This window comes from Meleagris gallopavo, chromosome 5 (assembly GCF_000146605.3).
Source record: "Meleagris gallopavo isolate NT-WF06-2002-E0010 breed Aviagen turkey brand Nicholas breeding stock chromosome 5, Turkey_5.1, whole genome shotgun sequence".
NCBI classification, from domain to species: Eukaryota; Metazoa; Chordata; class Aves; order Galliformes; family Phasianidae; genus Meleagris; species Meleagris gallopavo.
In genome coordinates, this window is record NC_015015.2 from 19,590,842 (window position 1) to 19,610,410 (window position 19,569).

General features: G+C 35.5%; 1 protein-coding gene across 8 annotated transcripts in view; it reads right to left on the reverse strand.

Annotated features, from left to right (window-relative positions):
* Positions 1-3,514: 3,514 nt before the first annotated feature.
* The window catches only part of LRRC4C (leucine rich repeat containing 4C), a 531,845-nt gene continuing 515,790 nt past the window's right edge, over positions 3,515-19,569 (reverse strand). For all 8 annotated transcript variants that reach the window (XM_019615507.2, XM_010711270.3, XM_031553516.1 and 5 more), the window contains one exon: positions 3,515-6,180. In XM_019615507.2, coding sequence (XP_019471052.1) covers positions 4,222-6,138 — 1,917 coding nt within the window. In that variant the 5' untranslated portion in view covers positions 6,139-6,180 and the 3' untranslated portion in view covers positions 3,515-4,221. The remainder of the gene's footprint in view (positions 6,181-19,569) is intronic.

Consider the following 19,569-nt stretch of genomic DNA (forward strand, 5'->3'; position numbering starts at 1 on the left):
CAATGTTTCCATGGGACACCACCACAAAAGGAATATGCAATACCAGCAGACATTGAAGATTTAACAGATAGATTTTCCAGAGTCTCCTCAAGCCCATTCCCTTCTCATGAACACCCTGCTAGCATTACTATATTTCAGTAGTGGTAGCTGTTTATGCTATTCTACTACAGTATCAATAGATAATACCACCTCCAAAATAAACTGTCGACCACTATAGTCAGCCTAACTGTAGACTGAATTTCATGTATAAGTTTGAGCTGAAGATTTCTTGTGCATCTGCATGAATGAGAAAAAGATATATGAAATAGTTATAGTAAGAAAAACAGAAAAATACTGAAGTATAACTCTACTTATTACATCTTCAAGATAAGAATATACTACTTCTTTGTTTACTTTTTTAAAATATGAAATTACAAGGTAGTTCCTAAGATTTCCTAGTCCTTCAGTACCTGGACTTAGAAAAAAAATGACAATTTCAAAATATGATATACTTAGCTCATCCAGGCTGGATGTGGCTCTGGGCAGTCTGGTCTAGTGGTTGGCAATCCTGCACATAGCAGGGGGGTTGAAACTAAATGATCACTGTGATTCTTTTCAACCCAGGCCATTCTACGATTCTATGATTCATAAAAAAATGGGAAAATAGGAAGAATAGATTGGAAAGATTTTCCACTCATTACTGAATGGCTACAGGAATGGTTGTATCTAGCATATAAAAGCTGTTACTAAATACTTTTAAAAGACTATGAAGCTAGTACATTTGAATGTTAACTTGGTTATCTTTTCTCAAATGCTGTGATTAACCTATAATGCCACCAGTGGAGAAAGGGATCTTGAAAATATTACATATTATTTTTAATGCATTAGAATATTTTAGCAAAAAAACAAACAAAAAAACCCCAACACTTTTCATACATTTAGCCCTTTTCAAAGTAAAATAAAATGTCTATCTTGTATAGTTAATTGAATGGAACTCACTTGTTTTGCTTTTCACGTTATTTCTGTATATGAAAAGATTTGTAAAACTTAAAGACTTGTCCAGAAAATGCTTTGTTCTTTGTATTCATATAGGACAACAGGCAAACATCTTCAAATCTCATCATATGATCTGAAAAATAACTTCTTGTGAGCCCACTAAGAATTGTAATAGTTCGTAAGGTCACTTTTTTTCACACAACTCTTTTGCATTGTTTGCATAACGTTCATCCAGAACATTACCTGCAAGACATAGTTCATTAGAGTTTACTATCAATTGTCCTCTGCCATACAGAAGACTCAGTTTTTATATTTAACACCATAGTCTTTGGAGTAGCAGCAGGCTGCATTAGCTTGATTTAAAAACCATAACAAGAGAGTGCACAGCACACCTTTCACATTGTTGCAGAACTCATTTTAAAGTTTAAGCTGTGACATTTTTTAACTCTGGTATTTAAATAATCTGCAAAAATAATCTCTATAATTCTAAGAAGGACAGGGAAGATGTTGAGAAAGTCATAACTAGTATGGTTCCTGTTTAATATATATCTTATCCCAAGCAAACATACTAAAATACCTTTTCTTTATCCCTATAATAAGCAAATGGGAATATATTGCTTTTTTTGATTGTTTTTAATATTATTCACTTAGCCAATATAACCTAATTAATACTTAATAAGAATGTGTATATTGTTTAAAATAGTCACAGATGTTATTTTGCATTACTTCACTGTATTACTGTCACTGACACTGTATCCTGCTTTGCAATAACCTCCAAAACATAACCTTTAGGAGTTAGTAAAAACTACATGTTTATAAAACCATTTATCATAAGTGCTTTAGAAAATGGCTGTTAAATAGTAGCCATCATTTCTTAACATGAACCTGTTGATTACAGATTTAGGATTTCTGCAAACAATTTTTTCAATTGTCAGATGAGCATTGGCCATGTACATAATATTGGTAACCATAAGGATGGGCAAAGTACAAATAGCTATGTATTTGTATTTCTGTACAAAATTTATCACAATGCTTAAAAGAAATCAGCAATAAAATTCTGTAATGCTCTTTGAAGAAGTAGACAAAGAGAGGAATCACTACTTCAGCATTTTACATTCAGGTCCACCTTTGTCCTCTATTAAAATTCTCTAAGAGTAGATATTATTTTTCATGTAGTACATCAAAGGATAATGTCTTGCCAAATGTTTCTTTGAGATTATTATAGAACTTTGGGTTTCATTCTGTATTATACTTATCAGACTCCTTGCAGAGTGTGATTCATTGTCACATATCTTCAGTGTCCTTTTTAAATCAGGCATTCTTGCAACATTCACTTGCAACCTTGAGAAGTGTGCATCTAAAGAGAGATATTTACCCCTTCAACCTGTCTGGCAGATATTCCTCCTTAATTTTAGAGAAGTATACTGATCAGGAGGATCTTTTTCCTGCATGCTGTAGCATACCAGAACAGTCCAAAGAAATTTTGTTAGGAATTAAGTACATTATTCACCTGGAACAGGATCCTGAATCTCAAAAGTATGAGTAGCTAAATGTAGAAATCAGTGAAAAGAATTGGTATTTAATTCATGATTCTTTTTCTTAACCTAAATTGTTTTAAAATGCTTCTACTTAGTTGCCAATATATAAAGTAGTTTAATTTGGAAGAACTTCTGCACTTGAAAGAATACAGTGTCCTGAATCTCTTTTTTCTTATGCAAAAACTTCCTTTTAGCTTTCAACATAAAGGTATACTCCATTCTTACAACAGTAAGCTAAATCAAGAGAATGTATATAAACAGAATTGAAAAGGATGTACACTTCCTATTAGTAAACAAGTCTGAGTTTTAATTAAAATAGGCTGATTATGCTATAGGCAATCTAACTGTCATACAAGTCATTTTCTCTGCTGATTTGGCCAAGTTTGTTCTTTCTGATTTTTTTGTTTGTTTTTAATCAAAATTCTTGGATTTCCTCATAGTTAGAACTTCAAAAGAATTTTGATTTAATTTTGTACATAGAGATACAGCTCTGACTATAGATCTTACGGATATCTAAACATATTTCATATTTATGTCTAAAATTACCACAACAACTAAACTGGGAACCACTAGCTTTGATACAATGAAAAGAAAATGAATTTTCTTATTGACTGACAGATATAGATAGCAAAAAAACAAACAAACAAACAAAAAAAGAACATAGTTTTCAGCTTTGTCTAATAAATTCAGTGATACCCAAAACTTTTTGTATAACTTTTCCTGATATTGTGGAATACATATTGTAATATAAAAGATAACTGATAACACCATTAGAAGAAAATAATCATAATTTTGCATTAAAATTCAAGCAACGTTGTTTGCTAGTGTGCTGCTTATGTACACTAAAATGAAAACTATGCTATTCTTCAGTAATGATCCAAAATATTTCAATTATTATTTTTAAAGCAATTACTTTTTGGACCATCAAAGCAGAATGTTGTAAGAATTTTAACAAGCTTTTGATCTTTAAAGCCACACTAAAAATGAACTATATGCAAGTACAGAAAAAAAAAAACAACAGTATTTTATTTATAATCTTAGTTTAGTGTTTGAACTACAAATTCTGATTCTAGAATTTCTTAAAAGATCATGGGTTTTATAGGTTTTCACAAGTAAATTAATTTTATTTTATTATTTACTTTTTCTTCCTTTTTTTTTTTTTCTACAGAATGCTCCTTTTGGTAAATACAGAGCAAATATTCAAATCATTACATGGAGGAAAAAAAGTTTTGCTTGTATGTTTGCTCACTTGTAAAGTTGCCGCTAATATTCCATTCCCTGTTGAATAATTTCATAAAGGGCATGAGAAAACAAAAGAAGAGAAAAAGAAGTGACAAAATAGACTGAATCTCACCACTAGAATTCACCATAAAAATTCCCAAAGTGTAACAGAATTCTTACAAAATTTCCTAGGCCAGTTCGTGTAGGGAATCAAGATCTCCTATGAAAAATATGGCAAATGGGAACCAGGGTTGGCAGGGAATTAAAAAGGGGAGGAGGAGGGTAAATAAGTGCAGCAAAAAGAGGTTCTGAGGAATACACATAATTTTGTCTGCTTTAGATCACAATAGAATTTTTAATAAATAAATTTCTTTTTCTTTGTAAAGACACTTTTTGAAACAGTAGATTAAGCCCAGTCATTTGTGTCATTTGTTTTATAAACCATATTTTGTTTTTCCCACCCCCACCCCATAATGTCATAAACGTTTTAGATTTGAGTCTCTTGTACATTGTCTTTTGAGTTCATTCGGATCAATAACGGTTCATGCACTGAACTGTGTATTGAATTTATTGTGTTAACTGTTGTTGTGTGGTTGAAAGGAGACTTATAAGAGTTATAGTGATTTAGGTGCTCATGCTCAATTGCTGGCATGGGCAAGTGACTCTCTAAGGGTGTGTCACCTGTAAGCTCATCATCCACGTTTATGATTTCTACAGTCCGTGTTGGAGCATGATGGTTTTGCCGGTGATGCTGTTTCCTCATTTTGTAGAAAATTACCAGCATCACAGCAGCCATGAGAGTGATAGCCACAAAACAACCAATTATGATTTTAGTAGTCTTCATAACCTCATCTATTCCTGGGATCCCATTGTTTGCGTCCGTCACAGGAATGGTGAACGTTTTTTCTGTTGACCTTGTGCTCTGTGGAGTGAGTGAGGTTGTCATGTTAGTGGTCTCCCAGTTGGTAACTGGTGTGGGCCCAACCTGCTCTGTTGTCTGTGCCTCATCCTGAGAAGGTTCCACAGTCTCTACTGTGACAGTTGAAAAATATGTATAGCCGGGGTTATCCAGGGCAGTCACATTCAGTGTGGCAGAAGCTGTAGTATTCCCAACAGAGTTACTCACCATGCATGTATACAAACCCGTGTCTTGCACAGTTACCTTTGTAAAATTTAATGTGCCATCACTGAGCACAGCAATCCGAACTCTGTATGCCCCGTGTGTCATAACAGATCCATTTGGAGTAATCCAAGATACAGAGGTCAAGGAGGTTGATGCCCGGCATTTCATCTCTGCAGCCATGCCTTCCGTGACGTTCAGGTCTGCTGGTGGCTCCACTATGACCGGAGCATAGCACGTGAAGTAGTTCAGGTCCAGCTCACCAATGTACCTTCCTTTCAAACTGGGAGGTGTGTGGCAACGGGCACAGCATGCAGTATTAGAAGGTGCCTTGTCTTTAATCCACCAGCTGAGCCAAAGGATATCACAGTTGCAGTTCCAAGGATTGTGATGCAAGTGGATCCTTTCTAGACGAAGTGGTGTGAACAGGTCATGAGGCAGTAGTGTTAGATTGTTGTGTGCCAGATTGATCTCCACAAGTGATTGAAGGTTATCAAAAGCATTCCTTTCTATCACTTGAATCTGGGACTGTATCATCCACAATTTCTGAAGATGCATTAACCCTTGGAAGGAACCTGGCCGGATGGCAGTCAAGTGATTCCCGGAAAGGTCTAACTCATCCAGTTTTACAAGTGGGGTGAGGTTAGGAATCTCTCGCAGATTGCACATGGCAAGGTTCAAATATCTTAAGTTGGACAGACCTTCAAAGGCACCTTCTGAGATGTATGAAAGCCTTTTCAATTCTCCCAAATCCAATCTCCGGAGAGAAGGGATTCTGTTAAAAGCATAAGAAGGTATGCTCTCAATGGGGTTGTTTCTCAACCAAAGTTCCTTCAGTTTTGACAAGTATACAAAAGCCCCATTTGGGATAGTGGTTAGACGATTGTCAAAGAGTTCCAAAGTATTAAGATTGGCCAGACCATTGAAGGCCCCTATTTCAATTGTTCTGATGTGATTTCTGCTGAGCTGCAGTATTTCTAAGTGCCTCAGATGCTTGAAGCTGTTCACTTTAATGATTTGGATCTGGTTCTCATGGAGGTTGAGTAACCGGGTGTTGGTGGAGATGCCGTCTGGCACGTCTCTCAGATTTTTCCGTACACAAATCACTTTACTGAACTGGTTGCTGCAGGAGCAGACTGAAGGGCAAGTTTGAGCCCTCACTAGACCAGCTACCACAAGAAGCTGAAGAGCCAGCAGCACCACAAGCAGGGGGTCAAATAGGGCCCTGTTAAACCTAGGACCTATCATTATCTGCTGTGGATGTAAGGTCATCTTGTTCAACATTCATAATTTATCTAGTGTTGGTCCTTCTGGAGTTTGAATAGTCTGAAAGAAAGAAGGGAGAAGAAGGACATTAAATTAATCCCAAATATTTAAATGTGCTCTCCAAATAAAGACTTCTCAATTCCTTTCACACAACCCTCCCAATTTAATCAAATTGTAGCACAAATAGCTATGCAAAGTCTAATATGTCAGTTCCTGTACAGTTACGCTAGCTGTAATTCACAATGAGATAAGAAATGTCCAGACTTTTCCTGCTCATTCTAAAATATAATGCATGTGGTATGATGGCAGAGGCAGATAACAATTTCAACAGCACTCCATACTTAAGAGAAATATTCTAAATCAAAAAGAGAGTTGAAAGAAGTAGCTAGCACCTCCCTCCTCCCCCCAGAAAAAGTAAGATAATAATCATGAATGTTTAAGGTTTCAACTTTCTTGACACATTATAAATAAATGCAGACAACTGATAATATGAAGAGGGAGTGACAATTCCTGTCTTTTTTAATGGGTGAAACTGTTTGTCATTATAAATGGAGTTCCTACATTAGAGTCTGAATAAAAATAAAACTTTTAATACTAGATGTAGTAGATCATGGAAATGTTAGGGCAATATCTTCCCTATTTTAGATTTTAATCACAAAATACAAAAGAAACACACTGATCACCAGTTCTTCCCTATCATTAAACAGCATCATTCAAATTCACGATATTTCCTCTTCAAGTCTTTTGTTTGGCACCAGCAGCAGAGAAACTCATTAGTATATGTGTGCCCAACACAGAAATAAGAATAGCCAGTTAAATGCTGAAAAATATCTGTGTAGCTGCAGGGTTGACAATTTCATTAGTATTCTAAAAGAAAAAACCCTACAGATCTTACTGTAAGGAGGAAAAAGATTTTTACACTAAAAATGATCATTACCATTCTAAGTCTTTCAGTACTGATTCATTTGTGGTAATTCTTCAAGCCCCTATCCTTCAGTTCACTTTCAATCTGCTTCTTTCTACAAGGTCCCTCTGCTGTAGAGATTAATGAAATTTCCTATAAATCAGCCAAAAGTGAAGTCTTATAAATTACAGCAAGTTTAGAGCATATTTCTAACCTAGAGCACTCAGATACATAATACATGTATTCAGTAAAATAAAATACTAAAAGGCAAAGGTTTTCCACTCCAGGCTCTGAATTGTTTCATTTTGTTTGAAGAAGCTATCTTTCTGTAAAGAATATGTACTAACTTGCATCTCACAGCAATTCATTTAATGAAAGACTCTCTCTAATTATATATTCAGACAGTGTATGTTTTGAGAATTCATTTTGGCATTTTTTTGAACTTGTTATAATGGTTCAGAGCTGGCAAGAGTTCTCATCTCACATTTAATAATTTACTGCAGAAAAAAAGCCAATGACAGATACCTGTGAATGGAAATTGGAAGATCTGGGCTGTTTGTTTGATTTGCTCTGTAAGTGTTATTTATAAAACATCAATCTTGTATGAAAGATTCATGAAACTAATGTGTTCTGCAACCTTGAGCAAGTCACTGAACTTCCCCCTCTGTGGCTTAACTTCTGTCATATGATTCTGGAGAACACCATGGCTGTAGTGTTAGATGTTATAGTGCTCCAGCCTCTCCTTTCCTTCCTTTTGCCAATAATAGTCCTCTTGACCATTGGCTTTATGGTTTAGGGTGACATACTAGACTCTGGTGAGGGGTGGCTGCTTTAACACCTTCGTTTTTATGTAGGCTTATCACTCAGAAGATGGTCTTGTGTCTTTATCCCTATCCCAAGCTTTTGCTTGTTAAATATAGGGATAAACATCCTAAACTAATCACCAAAGCATACTAAGAGACAAGTTTTCTTAAATAAAAAATCCACAGTAGTAAAACTATCTGTAAAAAGGGGGATGAAAAGGATTCCATGAAGAGGAATCTACCTGTTGTGGTCAGACATCAATGAATCTAATATTGATTTCAGGCTCCTTAGTTAAGATCTATAATCCATGAATTTTGATGCTGAATATTTATTAATCATCATCTGTGATAGCTCCTATTATTTTACCTGTATTTTTTGTCCCTAGTTTTGTTTTATTGTGCAGGTTTATCATTTTTCCTGCCTCATTTTTTCTACCCTTCTAAACCTGATCCCTTAGTGACTCCACTAATGAGTAATAAAACAGACGCAGAACCACGCCAAATTAATTATTCTTCTACTACATTGGGACAATGTTATTGTCTTCACTGTAACTGAGACAAGAACTCAGCCTGCTCTATCAAGCTTCAGAGCTGACTGTTGTCCTTATATAGCTAGTGTGGCCCAGGTAAGCACATGTGGATTATAGAGCTACAGCTTTGTTTTATGTTCTGTCTTATACCATTTGCTGTTAATGGCCAGCTTTGCAACAGAGCATAGGACTTCTCTACCTTTCTTTTTGCTACTTTGTACTCTCATTCCATTACATGGGATATCCTGAAGGATTAGAGGAACTACTGGATGAGTAAAACAAGAAAGTGTAGCAAACACTACTAAGGTCATACAAACATAAAAGCGTAACAAACTTGAGAGAGCAGATGTCTTCAACATCAACCAGCACATGCATAAACTATGCTCAGCTGCTTTGCTAGCCTCCATAAAGCCAATCATTTCACCCCATGCTGCAAGACCTGCAAAGCACTTCTTTCCTGTTCCAACTTCTTGATTCACCATCTCCCATCATTCTCTTAATTCACTCCTTTATTCAGAAATTCTTCTTTTTCCATCACTGCACACATGCTCCATGGGTTAAAAAAAAAAAAACAACAATAATAATAAAAACATTTTATTTGAATACAATACTGAAGTACAGAGGATCTGATCATATTAAAAAGTCACCTTGGCCAGCAGAAGCTATGCCAGGCAACCTCCTGAAAATCCTCACTTCCAACCTGCAAGTTTTGCATGAGGCTAATATACTGTGGTGAGATTCCTCTGTTAGAAGAAACATATTAAAAAAACAGCACTTTCTTTTATACTTGCATCTTTCCATCACTAAGAGCTTAAGTATTCAGGAAGTATTGTCTCAGTCACTTTAAGTTTAAAGAGTGTGGAAACACCCTGGAAAAAAAAAAGTAGCCAGTGCATAAACACAGTGGAAAATTAATTTAAAGTCTGAAAGAACATTATGGAAGTATGTTAATAAGCTTTACATAAAGACTCACCTGGAATTCAGTACTAGAATACTTTGTTATTCAGTATCTGTCTATTATGCTAGAGGGACAAAGATTTAGCTTTATAAATCCACACATGGAACACAGACCATCAACCAGCTTCTTTAGTCTATGTTGACAACCCTTTGTCTTCTGAGCAATTTGTTTTCATCTGTCTAGTACTAAAATATCAACTCAATGGTCAATCCAATAACACTAGTGCCCTCTGCTGTATATATTTAAAATTTGTTTAAAAGGCTGAGAATACTCTTACTGTTATGACTATTGCCCAGACACAATCAGAATTCTTAAAGCCTGTTTATATAGTAATATATTTTTTCTTTATGGTCACATAGAGACAAATACATACAAATATATAGCTTTAGTTGTTTTTTTTTGTTTGTTTGTTTTTTTCCTCTATTTCCACAGAACTCAGAAAATCTTCACTCAAATGGACCCCTGATATGCATATTCTTCTACTTCTCTTCTACTTAACTGATACTTAGTCCTGATGCAGTACACATTTTCCTCTAAGCAAAAAGCATTGTTCTCTTAAGCTCCAATGCAGAAGATGGAGTAAAGAATGACAAAGCTAATCTATCTCTGCAGACTTCTTAGAGGCAGCTTGAAGGATACAGCTGTTATGCTACTGAAAGTTAACTTTGTTGAGCATGTGTATGCAGAGATGTCAAGATGCCTTCCTCCCAGGCCTTGCAATGAAATCGGTGTCTCGTTTTTCATTCCTTTTTTTATTCCCTCTTTTTTCCCCCCATTTTTTATAATTAGGTCTTTGGCTTGATATTAAACTTTCATCACTTTTTGTTATTTTACTAGTATAAAGTGACTATACTCACTGCAATCACTGTAGGATTTTCCTTTAACAGTGGACTGTGATTCCAAAAAAAGAACTCCTACACCTTTCCGAAAGATCTATCTGGTATGGTATGCAGGTGGCAAAGATATTTTCCCAAATTTATGAGATCTCTGGCTGGATCACTGGCTGGTGCTTCTGGCAACTCAGCTTTCTATCTAATCTGTAGTCCTTGGAGTAACAATCTCAACAGCAGGGCAACATGATGCAAAGGCCATGGCTTTAACTTAATAAATGGTTTATGATACTGCATAATCTAATACACTTCAATTGGTGCTGTACATCTCCACTGAAAAAAGAATGAGATGTGAGACTATATATCACTGCATTGAAAATATGGTAAGAAAGTATCAGATATCAGGTGATTAAATGATTATAGTACAATTAAATCTTCACAATACTCCCTCAAGTTTATGCCAGAAAAGTTCTGGATGAGGACACTTTTTACAACTTAGTAAGTAAATGTGCAGATATTTTCAGAAAACTCACCTTTTCTTCACTTTATATGGCACAGTTATGTATGCTGTATACCACACCCTTTTAAAGAGCTTATTGAGAGAAAAACCCTTTGCAAAGATATCTGTACATTTTAGTAAACAAGCCACTCTACAGTAGCAAATTAAATGGCAGATTTCCAAACATATGAAGAGGATCTATGAGTGTTAAGCAACTAATTATGCTGGGAAGTCTCTTCCAGTAACATCAGCACTGCAGCACTGCAAATAGTTTCTGTATGAAACACAGCGTGGAGAAGAGTAATAAAATAGGTCTAAAGCCCAGGATGACCTTATGCAGAAGTGACTCTTTTGACTCTCTTTTGAGTAACTCTGAATGTTCTCAGGGTCTCAGACTTATCCCTTCAAGCAGCAATGCCAGCACAGGAGGCCAAGAAAATTGCAGTGTAGATACTGGGAGGCAAGCACACAATCTGTTTTACCTGAACAAAACAGTAAAACACACAAGGGCCAGCCCTCATCCCTGATCACAGACTGACCTGTGGGCAGGGAGATCCACTGCGGTCAGAAATCCTCCACCAACATCTACTCTGCAAATGCTCCTACAGCCTCAGATTTGTGTCCCCATAAGGCTGTGAAGGGTTGAGCTGATGGAACCACACTGCTTCAAATTCATTCACCATACTTTCTTGTTCCTCTTCCTGCCTTTTCTGACCTGAAATCCTTTCCACCTGACTGAACCTCTGTGGACTAGTGCTGAAGTGTAAACACTTTGCATGCTCATATACAGTAAAATGACATTTTTTAAAATTCCTTGTTTTTGCCACTGACAAAGAAAACCATGCTATATTATTTATAGAGCTTCACAATAATAACTATACAAAATCAGCAAATGGATTTGTTAATGTAGATCTCATGATTCTTTCCTCCTAGCCTTATTTTTTTATCGCTGAAACTATATAGCTGTGTAACCCTTCCTCCATTCTAAAAAGTGAGATTTCCCTTTCCAGTGCTATAGGACTTTAAAAGTCTCAACAGCAGCTTAGGGAGCCATTGCAACAGTGCCTAAAAGCCTGTGAGGTTTCAAAGCCCAGCAGCTTTTATCTATTTGTTAGTTATTTTATTTGTAGTTAAATACAGTGGAGGCCAAAAAGGGCTAGATAGGCAGCCCTGCAATGCAAACTGATTACATGTGAGACCAGATAAATCAAAACTCGCAACACAAATTATTTTCCTCTTTGCATGTTTCATTGCTTCATTCTGGGACATAGTCAAGATTTCCTACAGTCCCTTGAAGCATGTAAGTGTAGGATGCAGAGTGGATATTGCTGTATCACAAATGCTTTCCGGTTCTCTTCTGAAAACCCTCTAAGACTTAAATGAATCACTAGCAGACTAAACAGAAAGACCTAAATGTGATTGGACACATCCAATCCTCCTGAATCACCATTCATTGCAGGGGAGTTCAATCAAGGATAAGTTTGATCCATTCTGCCTTTCCATTCTTTTATTTCATTGTGGTATACAGAAAATAGCTTTATTTCACATGATTTCATGTTTCCTCCAGTATGCCTTCTTAAGGTTTATAGAGTTTAATTTAAATGAGAGTTTAATCTAAATCAGTTTTGCATGTCCCTTTATTTATACATTTTCTTTTACTCCCAAGTCTGACTTGTACTTTGTATCCTCAGTACAATCGAAAACATTTGCTATTTTATAGGATAACCACAGGAAATATCAGGAAATTGATATTTCTTTAGGACATACTATTTTTATTAAGAGTAATTTGTTGGGTTTTTTTATTGATTGTGATACTTTGTGAGGATGTCACCCTAAAGGTAAAAAGAAAAAAAGTAATTCTCTTCAGACTACTCACACTTGTGTAAATGGAAGCAATCTATGAACTTTTCACTATAAAAGAGCTTAAATTCTTTCATAAAAGCCATTACATTACAGCTTGGTAATAGTACACCCAGAAACATTCTAGAAATTTAATTGGAATTAACTTTTAAAGTGGGTTAATTATATTGCATTAAATCTTTGTGTGGACACTCTTATTTAGAATTTAATTTAAACTAAATTGAATCAAGGCCACTGTAATTTCAATTAACAGTGTCCATAAAAGAATGTAATGCAGTTTAGCCAGTCTCTTTTCAAAGTTAATTTGGATTCATTTTCTTGAAATCCCATGTAGACATTAGGAACTTGCATTCTGTATTGACTTGGGCTCGCTTCAAACCAATTACGTGAAGATAAAAACGTTTTCTATCACAACACCAATCTCTCAGATTATTCAAGTCGTATTTCACTCTTCCCTTTTCACTAAGTCATAAACATAAAACATTGTTTCTTTTAACATATTACTTTACTTTCATCTTGTGTATTCTTCTAGGCAGATATTTATGTAGAGTGAACCACACTGTATAGAAGCCATTTTGCAAGAGCCTGGATACCGTAATTCTCTTAATTACTTATAGTAACATGTCACTACATGCCAACCATGATATAAACAAAAGTCATACAAGTACTTTCAGGATTTCACCTGAAGGTATGTATTTCTTATAAGAGATATTCATCAGTGAACAACCATTAAACTGCAATATATATGTAATTATTGAAAGGATGCTTTCTCAATCTGTTTTTGGTTTATTATCAAAGCAAAATGACTTTAGAAGACATCTGTGAACCACAAACAAGTTAATAAAAAAGAAACCCTTAGTAAAAAGTTATATGGTATCCTACAGCAGTGTTCCAAACCACTGTATTCTTCATTCCTAAGTCACACTAAGGTCACTATTTTAGAGCACTGTGGTTACTTTTTTTTTTTTTTAAACAGACTAACAGACTAGTAGTGATTTAAGACAACATCTATTTAAAGCTACTACTACAATAACACTTAATTCCAAACAAACCAGTTTTAGTTTGGTAGCATATTATTAGTTGTTACATGGAAATATTAAACACTATAAATAGAATCATTTTCAACAAGATTTTAAAGAAACAGGTAAAAATTGTCAGGTTATGTCTACAGGATATTAAAATGTGTATTCTGTATAGACGCAAAGGCAAAAAAAAAGCGCGACTGGTGGATTCCAAGACTTTTCCCCTTGTTCCTTCCCAAATTGCCTCCGTACTCACAAACTATAAGATAGAAATGATGGAAACATCAGATCAAAACACCACATAGTCTAACGATGCTCACACAACCATATGCATATACAACCAGAACAAGGAAGATCAAACAGAAGAAATGGATATTAGATTATATATTTGTTCTTATGAAAGTTTCATCCAACTCTTATGAAATGCAAGTTCAGATTTTAAAGCCAAAACCAATAGCATTTAACATTCTTTTCTAAATTACAATATATATATATTAATTTACTGAATATGCTAATGGTGGATATTTCTTTTTCTAAAACAAAACATCCTTTGATCATTACTGAGTTCTTAACCTCAGGAGCTAACATAATCTAGGAGATAGAAATATTTTAATTTGATAAAAATATAATATATTTGTGGATTAGCAGTACTTTCTATGCATTGGCAGCAGGCATGCTCTGGTAAAAATTGAATTAATTTAGAAAAAAATAAGATTTTTTTTGAGATAAGCAGATCAGAGGACTGTCTACTTCACTGGTATAAGGAATAGTGTTTGTGCTTTAAAAAGTACAGTTTTTCCAAATACATTTTGTAATACGCAAAACGGAGCAAACTGAATGATAAAAGCAAATTATTGTAAAGTAGCAATGCAAAGTCTGCATTAATGCTTTTTTTTTTGGTATCAATTAGAAGGCACATCTGCCTAAATACATCTACGCTGTAACAGTGTTAAGAAAGATGCTTTCCTATTTTAAGACATGAATTATTTGACACTGAGCTGGAGAAGTGCTGGATAAGTATTTCATAACCTTGACTGTATTGCTAGTATGCATTATTCCAAAAGACCTGGGAGAAACACATCCAGCTAGCACACTAAAGCACCAGAGTCCATTTTACATCACTACATTTGTAGTGGCTAACTGAGTCCAAATTACTCCCTCATTTTGTTAATAAACATAGAGACAAAGTGAAAAAGAGACAGAAAATAAAAAGTTATGGCTGTGAATAGCCTCGAGTCTGGCAACTGATGGTCAAATTTCTTGTCCTTGGTAACTATGGAAACCCCTTAAGGTAAGAGTAGAACACAGGCATTCTGTGGTCTGCAATTTACAAGCTGTTTATTTAATTATGAAGGACTACGAAACTGTTGGGGCAATGCAATTATCATACTGTGATAGCATTTTGAGAGAAAAAAAAATAGGCACAGAGAATTGTAAGAAGCTAATTTTTTGGAAAATTACTTGTTTTAGGACTTTTATGAATCTGCCACACATTTTTTTTCTGAGAGCTTAGGTTCACTGGTTCACTGTTTTTTTTTGTTTGTTTGTTTGTTTTTTCCCCCAAAAGGGTATGAGCAGCCAAAATTAGCAATATGACATTTTGCCATAATATCTCTCAGTAGATTCATAGCAATTATGTCTATTCTATGCCCCATGATCAAAACCAAGGTCAGGGTGTATTTCAATTAAACCTTAGATTTTACCAAAGTGCAGCACAGACAGAATAGCAAGCACATTATTACCAAGTCTATCACTGCTGGGCAATGAATAGGTCACAGGTGCTCTTGCATACACTATTTGTACACCTTTGAATATTACAAGTGGGAAAATGACTCAATTTAGGAGGCAGCTAGTGAAATAAAATTAAGAGTGAAACTATGTGATGACTCAGGGGGACTATAACAATTACCTACAACTATCTTCCTAGATCTCTACAACAAACTTTGACCTGATACTTCTGTTATTGGGAGTTGCATGAATGTAGGGGCTGCAGAGCCTTCTGCACCCACTGAAAATTTTGGCAACAATCCACCATTGACTGGATTGATTTAATAAGGCATTGAACCTAAACACATCCTCACAAGACCTCTGAAAAAGAGATAGGTTATATTCTAGTTCAGGACTGAATAAACTGATGAATTAATGCATGAAAGTAGCTGGCAAAATTTAGCACGTATCTGCAAGATAATTTGAAAACATGAGCTTCACACCACATGCTGACTAGATGTATTGGGTGTTGGTCCAAAAAATAACCACAAATTAGCTCTGTTACTGGCCTTAAACTAAGATGTCTCACAGTGCAGCTCCAGCCTAGCCTCAAGAGCACAAGAGAGTCTGCATGTGAGTAGAGCACGGATGAACTTTGCTCCACAGGGGACTAAGCGGATATGCTGGAATGAAAGTTGTCAGCAGCAGAGGCAGGAGTGGGAGCCAGAACTCCTGCATCACATTTCCATTCAAACGTGGACTTCATGTACACACTGAAGTGTGTACTACTCAACCTTTAGAAAACCAACATGGTATGACATTTAAAACTAAATTGTATTAAATATTAGAAATTGTTCTGTCCTATTCTGCAGATTCCTGTATTATTCTTATCATAATATTCGTATACCTTCCAGAAATGCATTAAATATCTTATATTTGATGTTTTTATCTACATATCAAAATTACAGAATCATTTGGGTTGGAAAAGACCTTTAAGATCATTAAGATCAACCATTTATCAAACACTACAAGTAAACTACAATAAATTATGCCCTTAAGTGCCATATCCACATGTCTCTTAATTGCCTCCAGGAATGGGGACTCCTTCACCTCCCTGTTCCAATGCCTACCATCCTTTCCATAAAGAAATTCTTACCAATATCCAAACTAAACCTCCCCTGGAATAAGTCAAGGCTATTTCTCCGCATCCTATCCCTTGTCACCTGAGAAAAGAGACTGACACCCACCTCACTGCAGCTTCTTTCTTTTCCTCCAACAGAAGAACTGCGTTCAGATAAACAAGTAGCATTATAATTATCTGCCACTAGCAGTTGATAGCATATACTGCAGTCTTCAAGACATACATTATGAGTTCCTACTTGAAATTCATTGGATATCTCAGGAGAATTGTTCTTCTTTTCAACCTAGAGAACAAGCCACAGATGCTGGTAACACTGGATCACCTGAGACTCAGCTCAGTCCTTCCTACAGTAGGAACAGGCAAGGACTACTGGGGATGTACTGCTTCCAGTTCCTTGTATAATATCTCCAAAGCTTACTCTTGCCAAGACACTCCAATATATGTGCTATGATCTTCTGATTCTTGGCTGCGGAAATCTTTCGTATAAACTTTAAGTCAGAGAGGGTTTTGGCGAGCTCTGAACTAGTTTTTAAATATAAATGATTAAAAGAACCTGAAAGAAAATTCCTGCCATAGGAATGTTGGCCCATGATGTCAGAGGCGGATGCTCATAGTATGGCAGTAGAGACTGAACCTTACCACCAACATTTTGTTCCATTTTGTTGTCATGTGACAACAAAAGCAGAGAGGCAGTCAGACAAAATGGTGTCTGACATGGAAGTGCATATGAAGCAAAGGTGTGTCACTGAGTTCCTCCACATGGAAAAAATTGCACCTGCTGACATTTATTGACGCTTACTGTATATTTATGGAGACCAAACAGTGGATGTAAGCACAGTGAGGTGGTGGGTGGTGTTTCAGCAGTGGCGACAGTGATAGTGAGTCACCTCTACTGGTGCAGGTTTTTACAAGTGTGGCATGCAGGCTCCTGTTTTTCACTGTCAATAATGCATAACTAATAGTGGTAACTATGTTGGAAAATAGTGTTTTGTAGATGAGAATTGGCTTTATCAAACAGTATTATTATGTTCTTTGATTTTGTTTCCATGAAAATAAATAGGAGACATGACTTTTGGAGCAAACCACATAGTTAAACAAAATGGTAAAATTTCCAGTAACAGGAGGGCTACTTCCTTCCTCCTACCAATTCAGATTCTGAAGTACTGATACAGTATTCTAAATTCATGGGTTGACCACAGACTTTCACTTTAACAAGATCTATGAGGGATAACCATGGTAAAAACTGATTCCTACAGAAATCAATCAGAACTTTTCATTTCACCAGTCAGGACTCTATCTCATATGAGAATAAGAATTTGGTACACCAAGCCAGCTTCACTGGCAAATGTAAGCACTTGGACTTTGATGTCATACTTTTAGGACAGATTTTTAGTGTGATGGAAATTTAATTTTCATTTAATTAAAGTAATAAAGTAAAAGTAGTAACTGAGCTAGCTAAAAAGGCAAAGTTCATGTGTGTGACAGCGTGCTTTGAAACAAAAGTCATTTAATATTATAAAATGTCAAGATATTAACAGATTGGATTATTAAAAGATTCCAAGCAATTATTCTGCTACTTTAAAGATGCTTTAAAGCAAGCGAGGAATCCAAGATTCAAAATAAATGTGAAAAATGTCTGTTCAAAGCAGAATACATTTGATAATTGGTGTTATCAAAGAATATAAGTATGCTTATTTGTAGTAAAACTTTGAATTTCTATGCTGACTTGTATAGATGATCTTTGAAGTCCCCTCCAATCCAAGCCATTCTATAATCAGAGACAGCACTGATACCACCTATTACTAAGGATCTTCAATATCTGCCATTGTAAAATGCTGTTCTCAGTTTCTTACAACTTAGTAAATTTTTAACCATTTACAGATGCAATGTTCTGTGCAAGGGATATGCCGATACAATAATAGCTGAAAATGTACATACTCTAGGCAGCTTTGAAGCAGCTGACATTCTTATGGTAACAAAATAGTAACAAAAAAGAGAACATATTACTGATAAATATGCAAGTACGAAATTTAGGTTGCTTTTTGATTTTGTATGCTGAGAGACACGGAGCTCCTATGAGAAAAATATCATCTAGTCATGTAGTTAAAGTCAATATCAATATGGAAGCTTGCACATCAGTACTTGAATTTGTTTATGCACAGGTATACCTAATTTTCTTTATTAAATATAGTTCAAACTATTTCTAATTTATTCCTACCAGGAAAAAATGTTTTCTATTTTAACTTCTAACTATTGCTCCAGCGTAAGTACATCAAAAATACAGCTGAATGACAAAAATATTGCTGTATCCAGATCTTTCCGGTTGATAACTGTTTTCTGGATTCTTACCTACATTCACTATTGCAGAACAATGTGTGAAGATAAGTACACTAAATATATTTTCAGACTGTCATTATTAAGGGCCATTGAAATACTTCAAGAAGACAAATATGTTGATAATGTATTCCAAACCTGCTTCCAAAAGTATGCTGCAGAAGATTTCTGGTATCATCAGACCAGTGTACTTCACACCAGCTCCACGTGTTATGGGCTAAAAATAACAATGACAAAGTGCTAAACAATTTAAGTGCTAACATTGCATTGAAATACTGACACTATACAACGTATATATCCCCAGCATTTTTCTGTGTTACAGACCTGTATCAGATAGTGGGCCACTTAGTCTGGAAGCTTTTGTGTGCATGTAAGCAAGTATATGTATCTTTTACTACTTGCCTGATGTTTCTAACTATATCCACTATATCCACAAGTGCGCCTAATGGTGGCTATTACCACAATTGGTTGCCAATATCTGATGTTAAACTGCAAGAATGATTTTAAAACCTCAATCCAAGTAACCTGGGGAAAATATCTTCATTTCTGCACTCATATTGCTGTCCATATGCTCTGTACTATAGAAATCTCAAGAACTGTCAAGACATAATAGCAGCAAGTAGAACCAGTGAAGATTACAGCAAGTTACATCTCACAGTGGAACCTTGTATTAGCCCCGATTTCTAGATTGGAATCTAAATCTCAGAAGGATTTCAGTGAAGACAGGAGAGTGGCTAGGTATCAGAGATAAAGAACATGCATAGAACTTTCTCTAATATTGCAGTCATAGATTGAAACCTGAGCTATGACTGTCAGAGAGAAGATGATGGAAACTTTTTTTTTTTTAATAATGCGATCTCC